Here is a 24,325-nt window from a genome sequence, read left to right as displayed (position 1 = left end):
GACAAATGAGCATGAACATATATGTGTTTCAAGAAAATTTTATTCATGGGTGCTGTACATCAGGTCCATAAGGCCTAATGGGATATACCCTAAGGAAAAAAAAAAAGAACTTAAAAAAAAATCTTAAACTGTTTTCAATAACCATACAGTTGGTGGTAGTGCTGATATTGTCATACTAAGACCATTGTGAGTGGATTGTGAAATAAAGCAAGCGAGCTATTCAGTTGGAGTTGCTGGGAAGCAGGATTTTTTTAGCATAGGAAAGAGAAGGTCAAGATCAACTTAAGTAGGGGCGCCTGGGTGGCACAGCGGTTAAGCGTCTGCCTTCGGCTCAGGGCGTGATCCCGGCGTTCTGGGATCGAGCCCCACATCAGGCTCCTCCGCTATGAGCCTGCTTCTTCCTCTCCCACTCTTCCTGCTTGTGTTCCCTCTCTCGCTGGCTGTCTCTATCTCTGTCAAATAAATAAATAAAATCTTTAAAAAAAAAAAAAAGAAAGAAAGTTTAAAAAAAAAAAAAGATCAACTTAAGTAAAAACCTGTAGTTTTGGAGTAGAAGTACCAATAAGAATTCATGATGTATTTTCTCTTGAAATAAGTTCTTCCTAGGTCTATTCTCTGAAGAGTCTTGCTTCCAAATTTCAGACACTAAATACCATACTCAAAAAAAGAAGCCAGGACTCCTTGGAGAAGTGGCTGATTCCAGAGCTGGGGCAAGAAGTGTATAAGATCACACATCTAATATCAGAGAGCAAAGAAGCTCTCAAAGTTTTCTGGGATCATATCTAAAGGACTCAGGGGTCATGTTGAAGAGAACTCCACTGGCCAACAACCATCAATAAGAATAATAACTGCAATGAATCTAAATGCATCAAATATATCTTCAAATTCATATGTTCCTCAAGATACACAACAAACAATAAAATCCCTCACTGGATAAATTCGGAGGATATGGGACATGCAATCTCTATTTCTTAAGCTGATGAAGGGGAAAGATTCAAGCACTTATTCTTCCTTCCCTGTACAAACTGTACTGTAGGGTAACCAACAAACTTTCCTCTTATGAAAGCGTTTAGGTAATAAGTGAAGCAAGAAAGATGGAAATAAAACATCACCATTTCACAAACCCTACTGGGCTAACAGGTCTAAGCAATGATCTCTGATGCCTGCTCACAGCACAAAGAGAAGTAGCCAGATGCGTGTGCCTTGTATTGGAAGTGCACACTAATTCCTATAAATTATTCCTTCCGAAAAAGTCCAAACCTGAATTTGATTGAGCCTCTGCATTCAGTTATCAATTTATAGGAAAAGCCGAGGCTCAGCAGCACGTTACATGAACCATAGGGATGCAGTCAGCAAATTCTGGGCTGTAGGAAACTTTACAAGACAAATGAAATTGCAAAGAATTTTTTTTTTAATCTCAAGGGAAAAATAGAAAGGGAGGATGGAACTTACGGATAAAAGAGACTTAAGAGACATACCAGCCAACTGCAATGGGTAGAATTTATTTGGACTCTAATTCAAACAAACTGGATAGAGAGACAGAGAGAGGGAGGGGGAGGAAAATATATGAATATGGAGGAAATGTGCACCTTCACTAAAATTTGGTTCTATTAAGGGATTATTTTTAATTTTTATGGGCATAATAATAATAGGGCAGCGGTTATGCTTCTTCGAAAAAATTCTTCCCTAACTCTACTTTTAGTTCCCTCTGTGACGGTTCATTTCAGCTTCATGGAGATTTCTGACCAAACTGAGGATCTCTGTCATGGGTTTGTTTGGGTTATATGTCTGTCTAGATATGTTACTTCTTCTTGAAATTTATAAATGTGGACGTTTGGGTATTATTTCATGTTTAATGTTTAGGATGACGTCTTGTTAAATTATATATAGTTATACCAAAATGTTTCCTAAAGATAAATCATGACAAGATTCCTTTTTTCCCTCTGTGTTTGAACACATGGGGCATAGATTTAAGTTTTTGTTTCATTTTTCCTGTTCCACCTTTCACTATGTCTCTAAATCTATTTGGTGGAAGTTCTGTCAAGAAATGAACTTCCCAGGGGCGCCTGGGTGGCACAGCGGTTAAGCGCCTGCCTTCGGCTCAGGGCGTGATCCCGTCGTTATGGGATCGAGCCCCACATCAGGCTCCTCCGCTATGAGCCTGCTTCTTCCTCTCCCGCTCCCCCTGCTTGTGTTCCCTCTCTCGCTGGCTGTCTCTATCTCTGTAAAATAAATAAATAAAATCTTTAAAAAAAAGAAAAAAGAAAAAAAAAAAGAACTTCCCAGAGCGCCTGTCTGGCTCAGTTGGTGGAGTGTGCGACTCTTGATCTCAGGGTTGTAGGTTCAAGCCCCACATTGGGGGTAGAAACAAAATCTTTAAAAAATAAAACAAAATGAAAAAGAAGTAAACTTACCAAAGGCAAGTAGTGTAAAAGGAGACTAGAGAAGCAAAAAGCCAATAAGATTATTACTGAACAAAACAAAAAAAAAAAGAATTTTTGTCTTTTAGTGAAACAGACTGAAGTATTTAGAATGAAATGATACCATATCTGCAGTTTGCTCTGTGGGGAGAGAGAGCAGATGAAACAAGAGTTGATCATGTGGAAGCTGGGAGATGGGTGCAATGGGATTCATTATACTATTAACCCTGCTTTTATGTATGTTTGAAATTTCTATAATGAGACCTTTTTCTTAATCATATCCTGGCTCATTTTTTCACTTTTGTAATTCCTCCCTTCAATGTTTTGGGAGTTGACGCACCAGTGTGACCACATGGGACTTAACACATAACACATCCACCTGTTTTCATCCCATTTTCAACCCTACTCAAACCCATTAATTTCCAAAGCTGATCTGTTTTTTTATTTAGAAGTTGTACTGCTTTTGTTGGTTCCTGGGAATGCTAAGAAGTGCTGACTGCTTGCTCTTCAGGCTCTGGGATTTCCAGCTATGGGAAAAACCCCCAAGATGTCCCCAAAGCCTTTGAGGATTGCATGCAAAAAGTCAAGGGGCAGATTCCAGCCCATCTCCATAGATCCACCCACATTTACCTGGGGGCCACGGCTGGGATGCGCTTGCTGAGGTAAGGGCTGGAATGGCCCCAAAGAGCCCATCTGATCAAAATAGCCAAGACTGTGTTGAACCCTGCCAAGAATGTAACTCTATTTCTGGGAACAGATCTGAAAGAAAGAAGTCCATATTCTGCCATAAATTTAGGCTTCAAAAGCTGGGAAAATTTCAGGCTTTATTTTAATACCCAGAAAGAAATCATTCTAAAATGGATTCCCTCCCCCCTTGGTGATTTTCCTGAGAACTCTGGAAGAAAGGAAGGTAACTGAAATCTCATGGGTGTACCTCTAGTTCTTTAGACAAGTAAAAACTTTTTGGGTGCCTGGTCTTTTGATACCTGTGTGCAGCCGGCTCCACTGAGTGCAGCCCATATTTATGTGGCTTCTACCCACGTACACAATGCCACTGGAATCTTCTGGAAAATAGTGGAATTTCTGCACTTCACCCCAAAGTCTTTGGAGCTATTAGGAAACAAACAGCTCATTTCATTCAATTAAGCAGATCCTTCTAAATTGCAACCATGACTTTTATCCCAGTCGCACTCTTTTTGAGTGCCCTTTCTCTCTCTCTCTTTTTTTTTTTTCCCTATTATTGTATTTCCTTGACTTGGAAAAAAAAGAAAAATGGTTTTTAAAACATCAAACTTAAATCTGATACCCAGGGTAGAGGCTACTCCAAACTTTGAAAATAAGCTTTTAGCCCCCAAAGATGACACTCATCCTGCTTCAAAGCCACTTTGTCTGTGGTGCCAGTAACATAAAATTATATGTGTGGGCATGAAGAAGATACAGAGGAACAAACAAACAGAGCCACTTAAACATGATCATTAAAAGAAATCAGGAAGTACCCTCAGTTGGATTGGGCCTTTTCCTTGTGGTTTTTCTCTCCTTGTTTCTATTCCTATGTCCTGGTTGACCAAGCAGAATGTGGGAGAAAGTTGGATTTCTTTGCTCCCTCTTGGAATCTGCAGTGTGTTTCAAAATTATTGTGTTTACCTGAAATAGAAATGATATAGAAATTCCTTCCTTCTGTCTTTTCTTTCTTACGGAAACAAAGCACCCAAATTCTTCTTAATTGCTTTTTCTCCCAGTCCTCCCAGTGAGGAATAATTAGTGGGCTCTGTGATTTATAGCCCATGACAAAAACCATGGAATAGGAGGTGCACCACTTGGGAACACAGTGAATGTCCCATTTGAATAAATTAAATATTAACTCCTCCTTATAAAACTTTCTGATGGTGATCCATTCCTCCTGAGGAACTAGCTGACATCTTAATTGCTAGAAAAGTCAAATATAAAAAGAAGCAATAATGAGAATCCTCTGGGATGGGAACTGATAAAACAAGGAAAATTCTCGAATTATTTTCCGAGCAGTGATAATCTGCTGCTGAATTAGTATGACCTTCAGATTGTAACATGGCTCTTTCTTCTTGAGCCAAGAGTGAGCCGGGGCCCCTTGCTTTCTTAACCCACGGATGAAAGGGAAAATAATCTCCCAAGTGAATCTTCTTCTATAAGGTAAAATGGCAGCAAATGAATATTATAATGTTATGTCATTGGGAAATATAGGAGTACTATGTTAACACTCTTCCATAGGTCAGCCCACTGATGGATTTCAATCCAATGATGGCCATGATGGCCATGATATCTCCTCATGATGAAGCCCTCCCCAAGAGCAAAGCAGGGACTGCTGAAAACTCAACCCTCTTCCTATCGCCCTTTCTCCTCAGATCCCCCTTCCTTCTAACCTGATAAGGACTCCTTTATGTGATGCCCCCAGGAGACTACTTATGCCACCCTTACGGCTTCACCGATCCCCTTTCTTGTGCTGATCTGAGAGCACTGGTGAATAAGCAGGAGGCTCTTTTGATTAGCTGGTTGCTAGAGAATGGGATGGGAACAGGTAAGGGAGAAGGGAGGAGACGACAAGGGGTATTTTTACTTGAAGCTATTTTTCTGATTGGCAGTTTGACAGGTAACAAGTATATCTGCCTTCACGGTTGCCTAGGAGGCTTCAACTTGCAAAAGGGTTGCCATTTTGCACACATCTGGAAAATCATCCCTGTCAGCAGAGGGCTGGGGAGGTTTACCTTTTCACCTAAGTGAGATTATTTCAAGACTCTCTTGTCCAGGCACTCAGCCTTTTGTGTTCTGTGCCTTGCATAGGTTACAAAATGAAACAGCAGCTAATGAAGTCATTGCAAGCATCCAAAACTACTTCAAGTCCCAGCCCTTTGATTTTAGGGGTGCTCAAATCATTTCTGGGCAAGAGGAAGGGATATATGGATGGATTACAGCCAACTATTTAATGGGAAATTTCCTGGAGGTGTGTGAAAACAAATGCATGGTTTTTAATCTTGCTATTTATCTCATCCCCTGTGGGTGGCCACTTAAAGTAGAGGTGCATGCTGACAGGGGCATCTGTCTGGTGTCATCCCTATCATATAAAGCATTAAGGAAACACCTATGGAACAATAGCTAAGAAAAGACACATATAGTTGGGGCAAAAACATTGCATCATAAGCAGGACCAAGTGCACAGAAGAGAGGGAGTATCATCATTTTACTAACCAATAAGAAATTGGAGGTGGGAGGATCTAAATCTAAAGCCACTGGGTCTTTTGAAGGGTAGCTGAACCCTTCCCAAAGCCCCACAGTGCTCTGAAATTTCTGGAGCCCTCAGGCTTCCCAACATATCCTGTGTCCCCGGGTCCCTTACACTGCAGTCCCCACATGCCCTGCCCCTTGTTCAAAGGAAAGCCAACTCCGAGAGATAATCACCATGTTACAGAGGGCATAAACCCTCTGTATCTTGCCCAAGACCTATTTTGTTCCCCCTCAAATATATTCTTAAATTTTAATTAATTGTCAACAATTAAAATGTTGGAAATTTCACATAAAAATCCACATATCTAGCTTGTCCTGACCCCCACACCCCCCAAAAATTGGAAGCACTGGTAACAATGGACTCACATTCTGCATGACAACAACTAACTGGAACAGAGTGTAGCTCATGTAGTCCCCCATTTGCCACAGTCCCCACTGTTCCCTGTTGTCTACACCTAATCTGCTTCACTCATTTATGTTGCCTGCCCAGCCTCTGAAAGCACTTGAGTTCATCACCCTTGAAATAAAGGAGAGATTTGACCCCCGAAGGTTCCCTGTGTCATACTTCTTAGCAATAAGAGATGGGTCATGGGTGGAGAGCCCTGGGCAAACAGAGATGGTGCCTCTCGACTTTTCTCTTGCTTCCTTTTTCCACTGTGCAGAAGAACCTGTGGCATATGTGGGTGCATCCAAATGGAGTGGAGACCACAGGTGCCCTGGATTTAGGGGGTGCCTCCACCCAAATATCCTTTGCCGCTGAAGAGAAGGTAGGGCTGAACACCAGCAGCATCATGAAAGTGTCCCTGTACGGCTATGTGTACACACTCTACACACATAGCTTCCAGTGCTACGGTCGGAACGAGGCTGAGAAGAGGTTTCTGGCAATACTCCTTCAGGTACCTAAGCCGGGGTGGGGTGGTAGGGAGGACAGCAGGTACTCCGTTGGGGAACTTGAGGGGAGGGGGCCTTGGTTTCTGGGGTCTGTCCTTGCCACTCCAATTAGAATGTGGATAGAAACGAGAGCACGTTCCAGTTTACTCATGGGGGGCCCAAGCGCTCTCTCTCTCTCTCTCTCTCTCTGTTGTATTGACCACTTCCGGTGAATTTGAGTCAGAAGTCTAGGGAAATTCCAGGACACCAGATGTTTTGTAAATGATTCAAGACCTAGGATCTCTTTATGGATACAAACTGTTTTAAACCAATAGCTAAATAAGCCTGGGAATTTTGTGACTCCCCTGAGTGTAGACAAAATAATAAAAGTGGTCCCAGGAGAAATACTTGCTGACAGGGGAGAGGACCGAGCCTTCCCTGGGCTCAGCCTCCTTTTAGAGGGGCCTACATTAGGCAGATTTGATGCCCTTTACATGGTGGGATTTTGGAGTAACAGAATTCCATCACATTGGTCAGTAATTCACATGGTAACTGTTCCATGGCACTGATGGGTAGTTCAGGCATCAGCTGGAAGGCTGTCACTAAGGTCAACTCAGTGTTAGTGTGCTGTGTGTCAGCAAACACAGGCTCCCTGGATGAGACCCTAGACCCCAAACTCCAGTGTTTAGGGGACACCCATCTTAGCCATGCACGGCTGAGAAGGGAAAATGAAGATGAAGGAAAGGGACTTTGATCTCCTAGAGGGGCATGAGGCCAACCAGAGGCCACAGATCCTGGCTTCTGGTGAGAACCAGGGGCAGGGGACAAGGGCTGGGTCGGCCTGTGAACATAGTAGACACGGCACCATAGGTTAACCCCACACACACACCTACTTCGGCAATTGAGGAAGGAAGTAGTATTCCCCCAGCCACTAGCCAGTGGGAAAAATAGTCTGGCTCACCAAAGTGCCATCAGCAAAAGGGACATCTTCAGACCCCTGCATTTACCGAGTAGTCATGCAGGTGTGAGAATTCATCCTCCAGATCTGGCCTGCTCCCCAGATCTCTTTGAGCCTCACAGGAATGGTTGGAGCCTCAGGCAGGCATTGTTGGGAGAGGCTGAGCAATGCCTGGGAAGGACAGAGTGGGGGACCCTGCAGGCAGCCTTTGGAGCTCAAGAGACCCAATACCCACCCCAGACTCACACCACCCCCACTTGGCCAAACCAAACCCCACAGGGAACCCTCCACTAAGCACCACTCCTCCCCACATGCTCACTAACGTACATCAGCCAACATGCTTCTTTCCAGGACAGAAGTTCTCGAAACACCTCTTTTCTTCATCTCTTTTTATTTCTAGCAATGCTTAATGCCCCCACTCCAGCTCTAGTCCTGACAGGATGGAGGTCAGGGTCTCCTCTGAACTTGAAACAGGAGAAAGGAGCAGGTGAAATCACCCTTTTCACAGGGTGAGTGAAGGTCAGAGAAGCTAACCTCTCAAATTTGGCTGGCCCTGGGGAATGTTTGTGTGTGTGATTTTTATTTTTATAATGTTTATTAAAGAATGACTATCCAAGAATCTATGGTAGAGAAACAAATACTCCACCTGTCTGAGGTCTCATTTGGGTTTGAACATGTAGGTCTCAAGGTGTGAGCCCAGGCCTGGGGACAGAAGGGGGAGACCCCAGCCTCTACTGTGGCCAGTCAGCTCAGAGAACAGGGGCAAGCTCTCCAATTTGCCTGGTAATCTCTGGATGCCTGAGAGGGTGGCTCTGCCCTCAAAGCTTTCTGACTCAGGTAAGGGAAGGATCCAGGTGTGCCAAGGATCACCGACAAACGCACGTCCAGACCTGCCTGACCAGTACTTTCATGTGCCAAATACGTGTTGCCAAGCCCCGACTTAGAAGGTTCACAAAGGTGACTGCATCACGAACACTGGCTGAGTAAATTCCACCAGTCTAGGTCTGGTTTCCTCATCTGAGAACAATACCTGAATATAAGCCTTGCAAACTGTTTTCTTATGAACAAGCCTCCAGTTGCCCCAGGGCTGGAGTCTCAGCCTGTTGGATGCTAGGGACGTGCATTCACTGTCCTTATTCCTCTCTTTAAGAAAGTTCTTTCTTTTGTTTTTAAAGTAAGACACATTGAACAAAAAAATTTAGAAAAGTAGACATAAAAAATATAAATAATAAAACAAAACAAAAAACCCTAGAATTAACCACCTTAAACATACTGTTGCATTTGCTTCCAGTTTTTTTTTTTCAGGTGCAAATATGTGTATTTACAAATTTGGCTTCATATGGTATATATAGTTTTATATCCAGCTTTTTCTTTAACCTAACAATATATCATGAGCAGTTTCCTGTGTTGTTCAATATCCTTTCAAATTATTATTTTTATGGACACATAATATTCCAAGTACCATTATTTAAAAAGAAAAACTGTATTGCTCATTTTGTTATAAAAGAAAGTACATTTTTATTGTAAAAATGTCAAACTATGCAAAAAACGTATTAAAGTATAAATGAAAGAATCTCTTTCCAATCCTATTCATCAAATGTCTTCACTGTTCACAGCTTGATACATCATGCTCTTGACTTTCCAGATCAAAATCTAACTTTTTTTTTTAAGATTTTATTTATTTATTTGACAGAGACAGCCAGCGAGAGAGGCAACACAACCAGGGGGAGTGGGAGTCGAAGAAGCAGACTCCTAGCAGAGGAGCCTGACGTGGGGCTCGATCCCAGAACGCCTGGATCACGCCCTGAGCCGAAGGCAGACGCTTAACGACTGCGCCACCCAGGCGCCCCCTAACTTATTTTTTTTACCCTTTAGTACTTCACAATTTGTCAACTGTTCCTATCCTTTTTAAAAAAAAAAAAGATTTTATTTATTTATTTATTTGACAGAGACAGCCAGTGAGAGAGGGAACACAAGCAGGGGGAGTGGGAGAGGAAGAAGCAGGCTCCCAGCAGAGAAGCCTGATGTGGGGCTCGATCCCATAACGCCGGGATCACGCCCTGAGCCGAAGGCAGACGCTTAACGACTGCGCCACCCAGGCGCCCCAACTGTTCCTATCTTGATGGACACCAGGCTGTCCTATTTTTGCAGCAATAATAATCCAATAAAGCCTCTTGTGCATATAACCTTATGAATTAGTGATTTTGCTTCTGTAGGATAGAATCGAAAGATAGGTGTATTTTTTATATAATTGGGCAAATAGGCAGTCTTCCAACAAAATTAAAAACCATCTAGATTCCCATCAACGAAGTTGTGATGACTTTTTGCATTCTGATAATTTCAGGGATTCTAAGGCATTCCACTAGTAAGTCCTTGGATAAAGAGACTCTGTTTCTGGATTTCCTCTTCTATTCATCCATTTTTCAATTCTTGAACCAACTATTCTAGTTGCAGTAGTTTGTTTTTCTAGTCTCAGACATTTATTCTGAACTTCAAAATCATTTTAAGTAGTAATAGAAAGGAAATTTTTTTTCATTGAGATTATGATTGCTGTTGCATTGACTGAAAATTAATTTGGTAAAAAATTGGCTTATCGATGATATTATGAATTCCTGTACAGAATTATAAAATATCCTTCCAGTTATTTAGTTCTTGGTTTGTATCCTTCAGTAAGACATAGTTTTCATTAGCGGTCCTGTACCTTCCTTTTAAAGTAGTTTCCTGGTGTGTTCTTTTAATAGTTCCCATCACTATTAAGGATAGTTCCTATCACTATTTTCCATTTTTGATGAGATTTACTCTAAGACCAAGTTATGCTGCAGTTTTCCAGTGGACTTTTGTGTTCTCAAGCCCAGTGGTTGACCTTTTAGGGCCAGTGCCGTGCAAACAGTAAGTTCAGGGGAGATTTGTTGAATGTTGAGGGCCTGAGCAACTTGGACCATCAGCAAATTACATTTGAAGAATGCCATCACAATTACTCAAACTCCAAAAAGAGCATAGAAATAATCTTTAGGGTCGCCTGGGTAGCCAGTCAGTTAGGCATCTGCTTTCGGCTCAGGTCATGATCCCAGGATGGGATCATGAACCCAAGTTGGGCTCTCTGCTCCGTGGCCTGCTTCTCCCTTTGTCGCCACCCCCAACGTCATGCTCACCCACACACTCTCTTGCTCTCAAATAAATAAATAGAATCTTTTTTTTTTAAAGAAATCATCTTTACTGAGCTTCCTCTATGTCCCAAGTCAGAAATAATTGGTATTATCTTGCTTCTTCTCCAGGCCAAGCCAGAAATAATTTATTTCGTTTTAATTACTTAAAAAGTATATCAGATTTGGAGGGGGAAATTAAATAACCAGTTGATTCATTTCTTTTTTTTTCCTCCTTTAAACCAATATTTCAGCCATAGGGTGACCCTGTGTGACATGTTACAAATTAGACATAACAATTTTTTGAAAATCATGGATTTTTCTCATACCACTGAAGCAGAAAGGAGCCTGTTTGCTCCCTCCAAAGACTCAGTTATATTAAGATCTTCTGGAAGACACTCATTAGAGTTACATTGGATGAGTATTGGATTTCTGTAGGCTTATGTGTGGAGTCCTGTCACTGGCCTTTGTTAAATGATTGCATTACTTTGTTGTGTATCTCAATTTCCTACATCAGTAAATTGGAAAAGTTAGAATAAATATTGTCTGAGTCAAGACTTTATGGCAGGAGATACTTCGGTGCCTTTGAAATTGGACAGTGTTCAAATCCAATTCCTTAGAAAAGGGGGTCCATAAATAGAATCAAACACACTTTGGAATTTAGCATGAGAAGAATATTTTTCACCAGTAGATAAAATATTGGATAGTCATTTGAAAAAAGTAAAGTCAGGTTCTCTACTACAATCTTTACACCAAATAAATTACAAATGGATCAAAGATTTATATGTAACAAGGATATTTGCTGCAGCATTGTTTATAATGGCAGAATGATTGGAAACCATCTTAATATTCATATTCATATTCCTTATCTAAGGAATCTCCTGTATAAGTTATTTGTACAGTGGAGTGCTATGCAGCTACTAAAAAGAAGAGGCCATTCTCTGTGTACAATGGGAAAGATGTGAAAGGTATATTTTGAAGTAAGAAAAGCAAGGGACATAACTGTGCATAGAGTACTACCATGTATAGTTTTTAGAAAAAGGAAGAGGGAGGAGAAGAAAAGATATTTGCATAGGCATGCAAGAAGTATCTCCGGCAGGAAATTACAAAAACTGGCAATAGTGGTTGCTTCTAGGAAGGGGATCTGGTGGCTAGAAGTAGTTGGGAGGGAACCTTAATTTTCATAATATATTTATTTGTAACCTTTTGGATTACTTTGTTAGGTGGCTAGGTAATGTTCTATTCAAAATGATCAGTTAATCTAAACATACCTTGTTTTCCCATCCAAATGGATTTCATAAAACCTGCTTCCCTGGACTGTCTTAAGGGGTGGGTCAGATAATGTGAGTGAGAGCCTGGCATCATGCCTGGTGCAGGATAACTGTTCACCCACCCCCACTGGAGTTCTCAAGACAACCTGGGAGTTGCCTTCAAGTGCACCCTACACAAAAATGGCACGTTTTCCATCCATGTCTCTCTTGGCACGGGAGGGTAGCAATAGTGAGGATTTGCAAGAGGGAAACACTTCTGCCCTCCACAAAAGAGTGGTTTCTGACACCTCCCTCTTGTACCTACAGAATTCTCCCATCAAAACCAATATCATCAACCCTTGTTACCCGCGGAATTATGTCACCACCCTCACTGGGGGCTACATATTTGACAGCCTGTGCACAGCAGACCTGAGGCCTGTAAATTATGACCCTGATGACATCATCACTTTTGAAGGAACTGGGGACCCATCAGTGTGTAGGGAAAAGGTGGCTTTCCTGTTTGACTTCAAAGCTTGCCATGACCAAGAAGCCTGTTCCTTTGATGGGGTTTATCAGCCAAAAGTTAAAGGGGCATTTGTGGTAAGAGCAAAAACCACCAAAAAATTCCCTTGTTCCCCCGTGAAGATGTAGCTCTCACCTTTCTGTTTCTCTTCTGTTGCCCTGTTTTCCCACTTCCTTGTTCCCCCCCTGAAAGCTCCATAATAGATCCTGTTCTGAGAACTGACTTCCTTCTCCGTGACCCCCTTCCAGGCCTTTGCAGGATTCTACTACACTGCCAGTGCTTTCAATCTTTCAGGGAGTTTTTCCCTGAATGCCTTCAACTCAAGCACCTGGGATTTCTGCTCAGAGAGCTGGAGTCAGGTCAGTATTTAAAGGAAAAGGGGCAGCATCCGTACAAAACAGTGAGCAGAGCCGAGTATATTCCATTTGTTTGCATGTGTGCCAGTGTTCCGAGTTTGTACTTTACGCCTTTCTCCTTTCCACACATCCACTAAATGGGGTAATAAGGGAGCCTACCTCATACCTGCATTGTGGATCAATGATCTGACCATAGGCACAATGGTTACAACAGCATGTGGTATACCCCATACTGCATAGGGGTATTTTCATTATGATATGATACAATTGGATTATTTTATGGTGATGGTATTATGAAATTCTAGGTGATGAGATTCTTTAAAATGTGTTCTGAAACATGCATTTTCAAACGTGCCTGCCTCATCTGTTTGGAACCTCCTCTTCAGCTCCCGCTGCTGCTCCCCAGGTTCGATGAGGTGTATGCCCGTTCCTACTGCTTCTCAGCCCACTATATCTACCACTTGCTCGTGAATGGATACAGATTCACCGAGGAGACCTGGCCCCAAATACATTTTAAAAAAGAAGTAAGTCAAGGCACAGGTTGTTTTCTACTCTTCCTCTCAAAAGCTTTATGTATATAGATGCGGAAGAAATGTAGATGTTAAGAGGGTTTTGGTGATTTCAGTTTGCTGAGGGGAAGCTGAAGAGACTTTAATCCCTTGTGAGCTTTCCAGAAAAGATGGTGGAGAATTGAGAGGAGGTGTCACTGGAGAACCTTCCACATGGGTGAGGGATCAGAGGCCAAGAGCTCACAGACCCTGAGCTCTGCGAGCACAGGACCTGCTTCATTATCTTCACATTCCTAGCATTCAGCACAGGAACGAGAACCTAGAAGGTGTTTACTAAATGTTTGTTGAGTGTATAAATAAATATTTTAAGGATCAGACTTTTTATCCAGAAAAGAAGCTTAAAATAGAGCAGTGATTCTTTAAGAGGCTAGTAACTACCTGCTCTCCATTTTACACAGATGTCAGGGTGACAGAGAGTATTAGGGATTTACAGCAGCACGAAGGAAGAACTTCTCTTGGAATGTGCCTGAGGTCCCTGTATTTTCTGTCGAGTGTCCAGGATGGCCTGAAGCTGGAATCCCAGCTATCACCAGGTGGCTGTTTGGCTTGTCACCCTCCAGACCTTGTTTCCAGGCAGGACTCAGCCTCGCTGATATGTTCACCCAGCACTGTGTTCCCCAGGTTCGGGGAGAATTTTCTCATTTCAGGAATAGCTGATATAAAGCCTGGAGTCAGTCTGTTTGATATTAGCTTTAGCAATAACTAGATTAAAACGATCAATAGCCAGCATTAGGCCTGTGACTGTCTACTTCTGCATAAATAAAATTGAGTCATCTACAAAAAGATGAGGCTGTCTGGAGACATATAAAGACTCTTGGTGGCATGCACTCTCTAAGCTTTGCTTCTAATGAATCTAATTAGCAGGAAAGTACATTATGAGAAAGCAATGTCCCCTTGGATACCAGTTTGGATGGATACAGAATTCCAGCTTTCAAATCCCTTTCCTTTATTCATAAAGATGTTTTTATACAGCCAAATTAGTATTCAAACATGAAGGCATAAAAAGACTTAGAAGATTTCCTACACAAAGACGTCAAAAATATTTTTGGAGGAAAAAATCAAATAAAAAGAGAAATAGGAAATGTTATAAAAATACAGGCAGGAAGAATAAATGATGTGGTGGCTTAAAATGTATATTTAAAAAAAGAAAAAAGAAAACTTACACCAAAGAAAAGTAAGAGTCCATCCATAACAACCCAAAATTCAAATATAGCTAATATCCAGTGTGAAGAGAGCAGGGCAAGGGTCGTAAGAGTGGCCTAAAATTCTCATCCTGTAAAGGCAGAATTTATTTACATATCATTTTTAAGGCAAGAAAGGAAAAAATATAGAAAGAGGAAAATAGCACTAATTGAAAATTTTAAACTAAGATATTAGAAAGAAGTAGTCCAAATACATCAATAATCACAATAATCATAAATGGACTAAACCTACCAGTTAGAAGACAGATATTGTCAGATTGGATTATTAAAAATCAAGCACATGTTGTTTGTAAGAGAAACCCTTAGGTGTTAAGCAAAAGGACATGGAAAGTTTGAAAATTAAAAAAAAAAATTTAGGGACACCTGGATGGATCAGTCAGTTAAGCATCTGCCTTTGGCTCAGGTCATGATCCAGGGTCTTAGAATCGAGCCCCACATCAGGCTCTCTGCTCGGTGGGAAACCTGCTTCTCCCTCTCCCGCTCCCCCTGCTTGTGCTCTCTTGCTCTCTGTCAAATAAATAAACAAAATCTTTAAAAAAAAATAAAATAAAAATACAATAAAAAATAAAAAAATTCGACTATCAGGCAAATACTACCCAAAAGAAAACAGTATAGCTAATTTCTAAAAATTTCAGTACAGCTATTTAATATCTGACCAAATAGTCTTTAAAATAAGGAGGATCATTCAAGATACAGAGGATTGCAACATAATGATATAGAGTTCCTTCTGAAAATTACAGATTTGAAACTTTTTTTGTATCTAATAAAACAGCCTAAAAACATGGAAACAAAAAAATGATGGAACTAACGTAAGAAATTGACAAAGTCTATTTCCTATTTAGACTGACCCCCAGTGCTTAGAAACTGATCCTGGATTCAGTAAACTGCTCGTTACCCTCTTTTTTTTAGCCACAGACACTTCTGTACCGGACAGTAGAAAAACTCCCACTGTTGTTAACTGTGTCATCATCCCAGTGACGAGGCTGTGAGGACGGTTTTCTCCAAAGTGCTAAGGGTTGGGCCCTCGAGGCTTTGTGGTCTCAGTGACCTGGATTCTAGCCCAGTCTCTGCAGTGTCTGAACTTGGGAAGGTCCTTTGACCTTAGGCCGCAGTTTCTGGTGGGTGTTTCATGAGGATGACAGTGTGTATGTGTGTAATTCCTGCCTTGAACCCTACCCTGAGAACTAAACCATCTTTCTACCATACAGGTGGGGAACAGCAGCATAGCCTGGTCTCTGGGCTACATGCTCAGCCTGACCAACCAGATCCCAGCTGAAAGCCGCCTGATCCGCCTGCCCATGGACCCACCTGCCTTTATGGGCATCCTTGCCTTCTTCACAGCAGTAGCCTTGCTGTGTCTGGCATTTCTTTTGTACCTGTATGCTTCATCCAGGAAGCAGAGGCGCTCCCAGCATGCCTTCGACCACACAGTGGATTCTGAGTGAGCCTTGTGAAGCAGCTCCTGGAGCCTGAGGGCTGCCCAGAACCAGCCTGCAGAGCACCGGACAATGCAAGCGAAATGTCCATCTTCAGGAAATGCAACTAAAGTCAAATACGTAGGTCATGTGCCTCTCCGAGACTGATTTATGCCAAAGCACCTCTTGGGGAGTACCCCAACCATTCTGGGTACGTTGCTCCTCCAAAGACCCTACCACCCACTCGCTGACCTATTGGGGAACTGAGGAGAGATAAGCCATCAATGTCAGGCTCTTTATTCCAAGTGCCCTAGAGGAACATCAAGTTGAGAATATGACATTTTGATGTTGAAGAGTTGACCTCCTCAGGGCTCAGTTTGCATTTTTTCTTCCTCAGAAACGCAGTATGCCTCCTGGCAAGTTTGGAAGCTGGCAGGCGCCCATTAAGCATTTAACACAGTTTTAGATATGTTGCATTATGGCTTTCTCCGATTGATTCTTAACTAAGACTTGGCAATCCCATAAACATTGAGCTCCCTCAGACTAGTAGAATACAGTATCTGGGGGAGAAGATTCCTTTACCCCAAGGACAGTGGCCATGGCCAGGCTCTGTCATAGGGCAGAACCTGAAGGACAGAGACATACAGAAAATCTCCCCGGAAACTGCAGTCCATTTCCAGAGTGGGATTCCCACTCAGCCTACTAGTCGGTAGATTGCAGCCTGTGCGTATGTCTTCATTCTCGCCTGCCCTTCACGTGGCGGGGTCCTCCTATAAAACATTTACTCCTGGTGAGGCCATCACATAACAGATCTTTTTGCCTTTGCTAGGCTTTTGCTTAGGGCTGTTTCTCCACTGACAGTGTGGTGTGTATGTTTCGCCCACTGTTCCCACAAGTGTACTTGATGCTGTCCTGAGATAGCCTTGCTTACCACTTTCCTCATAGGATGAGAAAGAGCTCCAGCAAGTCCAATGGTGACAAACTAAAAATCAGCATTATTTCAGATTGTTGTTGGTTACCTGAATATGGAATAAAGGACTCTTGTTTTGACTTGAAATGTGTGTGTTTGTTACCTTGCAAACAGTACTTTTTCTCCTAAGGACCCAAGGTAATATTTAAGAGAGGAAGTTCTTAAAATGAGGAAAAATTCCTTAGGAAATCTTTCCTAGTGAACTAAGAAAATTATGCATTAACATCACCTTTATTCCAGAGAAGTCAAAGCACTTCACTTTGATAAAACTTTGGCTCCTTGAGATAACTGAATCAAACATTTCTGTATCTTCTTTGACATTCAAAACTTCTGTGAGGCTACAACCTGCCACTCAGATCTTGATTCCCACCCAGAATGGCTACTCCCTTCCCAAAACGTACCTTTGCTCCCACAATTCTTCCTACCCTGCCTTTGGTCATCCTCCCAAACATCCATATAACGCATATTTCTGAGGGCCTAATTTAGCTCTGCTTCTTCCACAAAGCTTTCCTTACACACAACACACACACACACACACACACACACACACACACACACACACTATGATCTACTGGACCACTTTTTAAAAACTAGTTAGGAATACATATATACATACTAGTTAGGTAAATTCTTATATTATTTATCTTGTGTGTGCATATGGCTTATTTCTAAAATAGACAGTAGGCTACTTAAGGGCAAATCCCTTTTGAATCCCATTCATCACTCATTCATTCAACAAAATTCTAAGAAATACCTACTGTGGACCTAACACCTTGCCAGGTGTGATCTTGGATTTGGATAAGTGCTGTAAATATAATATACTCAACCTACTTGTTGATTGATGTTATTTTCATAAAGGACAGAAGGGTGGGCAATAAAGTATGGAGATATCAGATAAAAATAGCATCCAAATCACCAAGAGTTTGCATGAAAAAACGGATATGTCTGTGCAGGAAAGAGGGCCAAGATTCCATGAAGGCAAGTCATAGTCAGTGTTTCTAGCTGATTTGGGAATTTGGAATAAGCTGATGAAGTATTTTGGGTTCTCTAACATATACATCAAAGAATTCTTACCAAATGGACCATCATGAAATCTGCAGTCCAAGTAACATATCTAGTAAGACTATGGTAAGCCGGAGTCCAACATGGTCCCTGTCACCTTGCCTCCTAGTGTTACTCGGGGAAAGTATGTTGTTACATGGCAAAAGGGATTTGCAAGTGTAATCACTAATCAGTTGACCTTAAAAGGGAGAGATTATCCAGGTAGGCTTTTTCTCCTCACGTGAACTCTTTAAAGGCAGAGTGTTTGCTCCAGAAGTCAGAGAGATTCAAAGCATGAGAAGGATTTGCAGTGCTGTTGCTAACTTGACGATGGAGGAGGCCAGGCAAGAGAGAATCCGAGAGCAGCATCTAGGAACTAACAGCAACCCTTGGCTGACAGCCTGCAACAAAACAGGGGCCTCAGTCCTACAACTGCAAGCAACTATGTTCTGCCAGCAACTTACATAAACTTGAAAGCATAGTTCCCCAGAACTTCCAGTTAAGAGCTCCACCAGATTAAGCACATCGATTTCTGCCTTTTGAGATCTAAGCAGAGAACCCAGTTGAGCCCACCCAGATATCTGACTTATAGAACTGGAACGTAATACATGGGTGTTGCTTGAGGCCACTAAGTTTATGGCAATTTGTTACACAGACAATAGAAAATTAATACTACAGAACCCAGGCCCCAAGACTCCAACCAAAACAAGCACTTACATTTGAAATATGAGTAAAAATAAAGGTGATTAGGTATCAAAAATTGTGTCTATTCCTTACAATGACCATGCAGGAAAGGCATGGGCTCAGAGATAAAATAACATGCCAGCATCACCCAGCTAGTAAGCGTTTTTGGAGGTGGAAACTGTGAGTTGAGATTCTGGTCTAGTTAAATCTAAAGTCCGTTATGTCTGCCACATTTCCTGTCACAGGAAAAGGCAGTATCACACGGCAGATAGGAGTTTGGCTTTAGAATGTTGTAGTCCAACATACTCATTCATATACAGACGATTGATTTATGACAGAGGTGTCATGTCAGAGCAGTGAAAAAGATGTGGGACAACTGGAGAGAAAAGGAAATTCGATCCCTTCCTCACACCACTTTCAAAAATTACTTTGACAAAGACCTAAGTGTGAAAGATAAACGTACAAAGTTTTAGAACAGAAAAGAGGAGAAAATTTTTAAGATCTTGAGTAAGGAAAAGGTTTCTTAAGCTTTACACAAAATGCATTAACCATAAGAGAATATTCGATTACATTAAAATTAAGAACTTCTGTTCCTCAAAAAACACCATTATAAGCCACAAAGTGGAAAGAGGTATTTGCAACATATATAACTGATAAAGGACTGGATTCCAAATTATATGTAGATTTCCTACAAATCAGTGAGAAAAAGGCAAATGATCCAATTTTCGTAAATGGGCAAAAGCTGTGAAAAGCCATTTTACAAAAAAGAGAAACCTAACTGTCTAATAAATATGGAAAGGTGCTCAATCTCATTCATAGATTGGGGCAATGCATATTAAAACTATGATGAATTAACATACCACACCCATTGTTTGACAAAATTAAAAACTCTGACAACACTAAATGTTGGTGAGTGTGAAACAACTGGAACTCTCATGCACTGCTGGTGGGGATGTAATTTAATGTAACCATTCTGGGAAACTGGTATTATAAAGTTGAAGATATGCATACCAAATGACTCAAAAATTCCAGTCCAAGGTATATACCTTAGACATACATATTCTAATGTACAACAGGCTACATGCCTAAGAATGTTTTTACCAGCAGCCAACATGCCTATCCCACAGAATGGAAGGGTATATAGTGATATATCTGTACTAGAAAGCACCATACAGCATGAAAACAAAAGAACTGCAAATCTATGCTCAAATGGGTGGATCTTGACCAAGGTGACATTGAGAGTAAAAAGCAAGTCACAAAAAATACATATATGAATAATTCCATTTATACAAAGTTCAAAAACAGGCAAAACTATACACAAAAAGTCATCTCTCAAGGAAAGCAAGGAAATTATTACTCTTAAATTTGAGGGAAGATGGAGGTAGTGTTTGGAAATGGATACATGAGTGTCTTAGTGTGCTAGGGCCACCATGACAAAGTACCATAGACCAGGTGGCTTAAACAGTCCACATTTATTTTCTCACAGTTCTGGAAACCAGGAAGCCTGAGACCAAGGTGCCAGCCAATTCAGTGCCTGGTGAGAGCCTTCTTTCTGGCTTGTAGATAGCCTGCTTTCTTACTGAGACTCCCCTTGGCCTTTCTTCTCTGCTTGTGTGGGGAGAAAGACAGTGAGCTCTCTGGTATCTCCTCTTTTAAGGGCACCAATCCCATCATGAAGGCCTGGCCCTCATGGCTTCATCCCACCCTAATTACCTCCTAAAGACCCATTTTCAAATACCATCACAGTGAGGGTTACAGCTTCAGTATAGGAATAGTGGGGGATACAAACGTTTGGTCCATAATAACAGGACTTCTGGGGTGACAGGAATGTTTTTTTTTATAATAATATTTTTTATTATATTATGTTAGTCACCATACAGTACATCCCTAGTTTTTGATGTAAAGTTCCATGATTCATTACTTGCATATAACACCCAGTGCACCATGCAATATGTGCCCTCCTTAATACCCATCACCAGCCTATCCCATTCCCCCACCCCCTCCCCTCTGAAGCCCTCAGTTTGTTTCCCAGAGTCCATAGTCTCTCATGGTTCATTCCCCCTTCTGTTTACCCCCCCTTTCTTCTTCCCTTTCTTCTCCTACCGATCTTCCTACTTCTTATGTCCCATAAATGAGTGAAACCATATGATAACTGCCTTTCTCTGCTTGACTTATTTCGCTTAGCATTAACCAGCCAGTAGTTACAGGTGTTCCCTTTTTCCAACCACGTATACACTTTGTATATGGCTTATATGACATTTAAAAAATAAAATTATAGGGGCGCCTGGGTGGCTTAGTTGGTTAAGTGTCTGCCTTCAGCTCAGGTCATGATCCTAGAGTCCCAGGATCAAGCCCCAAGTTGGGCTCTCTGCTCAGTGGGGAGTCTGCTTCTCACTTTCCCTCTGCTCCTACTTATACTCTCTCTCTCAAATAAATAAATAAAATATTTTTTAAAATTAAAATAAATAAAATAAAAAATAAAATTGTAGATCGAGGTTAACCCAAAGATTTTCCACCTTTATGATCTTCATAAAGCCTTTCAATTTCTTTGAGCCCTGATTTCCTCATATAGAAAATAAGGATAGTACGTACCTACCTCGTGGGATGGATATAAGAGAAAATTTAGCACATAGCCAGTGCCTGGCACAGAGTATAGCCAATGAATACAAGTTTAAAAAGTATTTCTTTCACCCATTTACTTATTCATTCATTCATCATCATACATTTTCCAAAAGTCTACCATGTGCTAAGCACTGGGCTGAGTGACTGAGGTTATAGAAGAAACCAAACTTCTTTTCTCTGGAAATATAGGAGACATGATGCCCTCTGCTGGCACCAAGGAGAAAATCCTTCACAGCCTGTTTCTTTTCCTCTCCCCAACTAAAGATGCAGGAAAAAAAATCAGTAGTTCAAAAATATTTTTAGTATTACAAAGTAATGTGACAACTGGAGGTCTGAACATATGATGATATCAAGGAACTGCTTTTAATTTTTGTTCAGGTGAGATGATGGAATTGTGGGTTGTTTTTTGTTTTTCAAGAATCCTTACCATTTAGATACTTGCTAAACTATTTCCAGATGAAATGATCTATCTGGTGTATCAGTCAGGGTTTAGCCAGAGAACAAGAACTAGTAGGAAATATATGTGAAGGTATTGGTTTTGCAAGAAATTGGCTCATGTGATAGTGGGGGCTGAAGGCAAGGAGGGGCAGGGGGTGAAGGGCAGGCTATCAGGAAGGGCAGGCTGGAACTCCAGGGCTTGAGCTAATGCTTCCATCCACAAGGGAAGGAGTCAGCCATTTGAACATCTACCTGGTGGAAGATCATTCTAAACAAACAACACAGTATGTGCAAAGACTACATGTGGCATTTCTTCTTGCTCAGGGAAGCCTTGGCTCTGCTCTTCTGGTCTTCCCACTGATTTAGTCGGGTTCACCAAGATTATCTAGAAAAACCTCCTTTACTTAAAAGCATCTGATTATGGGCTTTAATCACCTCTACAAACCTTCACAACAACACCTAGATTAATGAATAACTAGGGTCTGTAGCCTAGCCAAGTTCACACATAAAATTGACCATCATATCTGTGAGTAGATGGAACAGGGCTGGCACATGGTTTGAGAGTCCTTGAGGCTGGGGTGATAGTACTGGGGAGGTTCATTATACTATTCTGTCTGCTTTGTACTTCTGCCTGTCTGTACTTCACAACTGTCTACAATAAAAAAGTTTTAATTTTAAAAATACTCAGAAACTCACTGCTTTATATTTGATACTTTTCTTTCTGGATCTTTTCCTCTACACATTCTTATATGGCTAAGATCATGCTGAAGTTACTATATCTTACCTCTTTCATAGTGTTATGCCATCAGCAGCCTCACGTGTCATTAAAAATTCTTCCCAAATATCAAACAAAATCATTAGGAGCTCAGGCTCTGACACCACACAAACCTGGTTCAAATCCTGGTTCTGCTGTTCATTGCTGAGTGACCTTGACCTAAACTTCCTAGGCCCCCTATGACTCAGTTTCTTTTAATAGAATCAATCAATTCATTCACTCATATTAACTGAGTGTGTCCTCTGAGTCAGATCCTGTTCTAGGTGCTGCAGCTATACCAATGAACAAAGCAGACAAAATCCTTGCCTTTATGGAGCTGACATTCTAGTGGGGGAAACAAATACTAAGAAACTAGATACATAGTGCACAGGGGTTTGTAACGAATCCAGAGAAAAATAAAGCAGGGTAAGGGGGATAGAGAGTGCCAGAAGCAGGAGATGGGGATTGCTACTTCATGTAAATAGGCCAGAAAAGTCTATGAGATGATGCTTGAAGAATGTGAAGGAATCAGCTGTTTGAATATCTGGTGAAAGAGCATGCTAAGCAAAGAACACAGTATGTACAAAGGCCCTGGGGTAAGAACATGTTCAAGATACAGGTAGGCAAGCGTGGTTGGAGTAGAAGGAACTAGAAGATGTAGGAAATGAAGTCAGAGAGTTAACAGGAAGTAGACAGGACAAGAGGGAGCCACTGGAGGGTCTAGACAAAGGAAGGAAATCTGGCTTCTGTTTTAAAGGGTCTACTCTCTAGCTGCAGTGAGAAAAATAAAGAGAAGGGTACAAGCGCAAAAACAGGAAAACCAATTGGTAGGCAATTAGAATCATCCAGATGAGAGGTGCTGGTAGCTTGGACCAAATGGTAGCAGTGGAGGCTGTAAGCAATGGTCAGATCCTGCATATATTTGAAAATAGAGCCCACAAGATTTGCTGGTGTATGTGAAGTGATAAACAAGAGGATTCAAGAATTATTCAAAATTTTGCCTCAACAACTGGAAGTATAGGGTTACCATTAACTGAGATGTAAAAACAGCAGAAGAAAAGGGTTTAGTAGGGAGAAGGTTAGGATCCAGACTGCTTTTAAAGAAGGTTGTCCAGGCACTGGAGGAGATAATGCTAAGTGAAATAAGTCAAGCAGAGAAAGACAATTATCATATGATTTCTCTCATCTATGGAACATAAGAACTAGGATTATCGGTAGGGGAAGAAAGGGATAAAGAAAGGGGGGTAATCAGAAGGGGGAATGAAACATGAGAGACTATGGACTATGAGAAACAAACTGAGGGCCTCAGAGGGGAGGGGGGTGGGGGAATGGGATAGGCTGGTGATGGGTAGTAAGGGGGGCACATATTGCATGGTGCACTGGGTGTTATACTCAACTAATGAATCATGGAACTTTACATCGGAAACCGGGGATGTACTGTATGGTGACTAACATAATATAATAAAAATCATTTAAAAAAAATTCATTCATAACGCCCAAAATTGAAAATAACCAAAATGTCCCTAAATTGACAAATGGATAAGCCAACTGCTACATATCTATAGCATACATCATGCATACTGTTGTCACCAACAAAAAGGAATACACATGCTACAAAAAAAAAAATAAAATAAAGAAGGTTGTCCATATCAGCACAAATCCACAAGCATGGGGAGAACAGGAGAAGAAGGCAGCAACAACATTTTGCACTTGCAATGCTGACCAACCGGGGTAATTGACTTAGCAGACCCAAGAAATCCTAATCCTAAATCAATGAGGAAATTAAGAATCAACCAATTAAACAGTAGCATCCTCAAAAAGCTCAGAAATTTGTGGATTAGGTACAGCTGGAAGTT

General features: G+C 41.3%; 1 protein-coding gene across 1 annotated transcript in view; it reads left to right on the top strand.

The window, feature by feature from the left end:
• The window catches only part of ENTPD3 (ectonucleoside triphosphate diphosphohydrolase 3), a 33,322-nt gene extending 16,305 nt beyond the window's left edge, over positions 1-17,017 (top strand). Inside the window, exons 5-11 of the mRNA XM_026496779.4 lie at positions 2,932-3,082; positions 5,235-5,394; positions 6,337-6,570; positions 12,223-12,495; positions 12,667-12,777; positions 13,161-13,298; positions 15,754-17,017. Of these exons, the coding sequence (XP_026352564.2) occupies positions 2,932-3,082; positions 5,235-5,394; positions 6,337-6,570; positions 12,223-12,495; positions 12,667-12,777; positions 13,161-13,298; positions 15,754-15,990 (1,304 nt within the window). The 3' untranslated portion in view covers positions 15,991-17,017. The remainder of the gene's footprint in view (positions 1-2,931; positions 3,083-5,234; positions 5,395-6,336; positions 6,571-12,222; positions 12,496-12,666; positions 12,778-13,160; positions 13,299-15,753) is intronic.
• The last annotated feature ends 7,308 nt before the right edge of the window (positions 17,018-24,325 follow it).

The sequence above is a fragment of the Ursus arctos genome, unplaced genomic scaffold (genome assembly GCF_023065955.2).
Source record: "Ursus arctos isolate Adak ecotype North America unplaced genomic scaffold, UrsArc2.0 scaffold_20, whole genome shotgun sequence".
Taxonomy (NCBI): Eukaryota; Metazoa; Chordata; class Mammalia; order Carnivora; family Ursidae; genus Ursus; species Ursus arctos.
The sequence above is the reverse complement of the archived record's forward strand: the minus strand, read 5'-3'. Positions and strand labels throughout refer to the sequence as shown.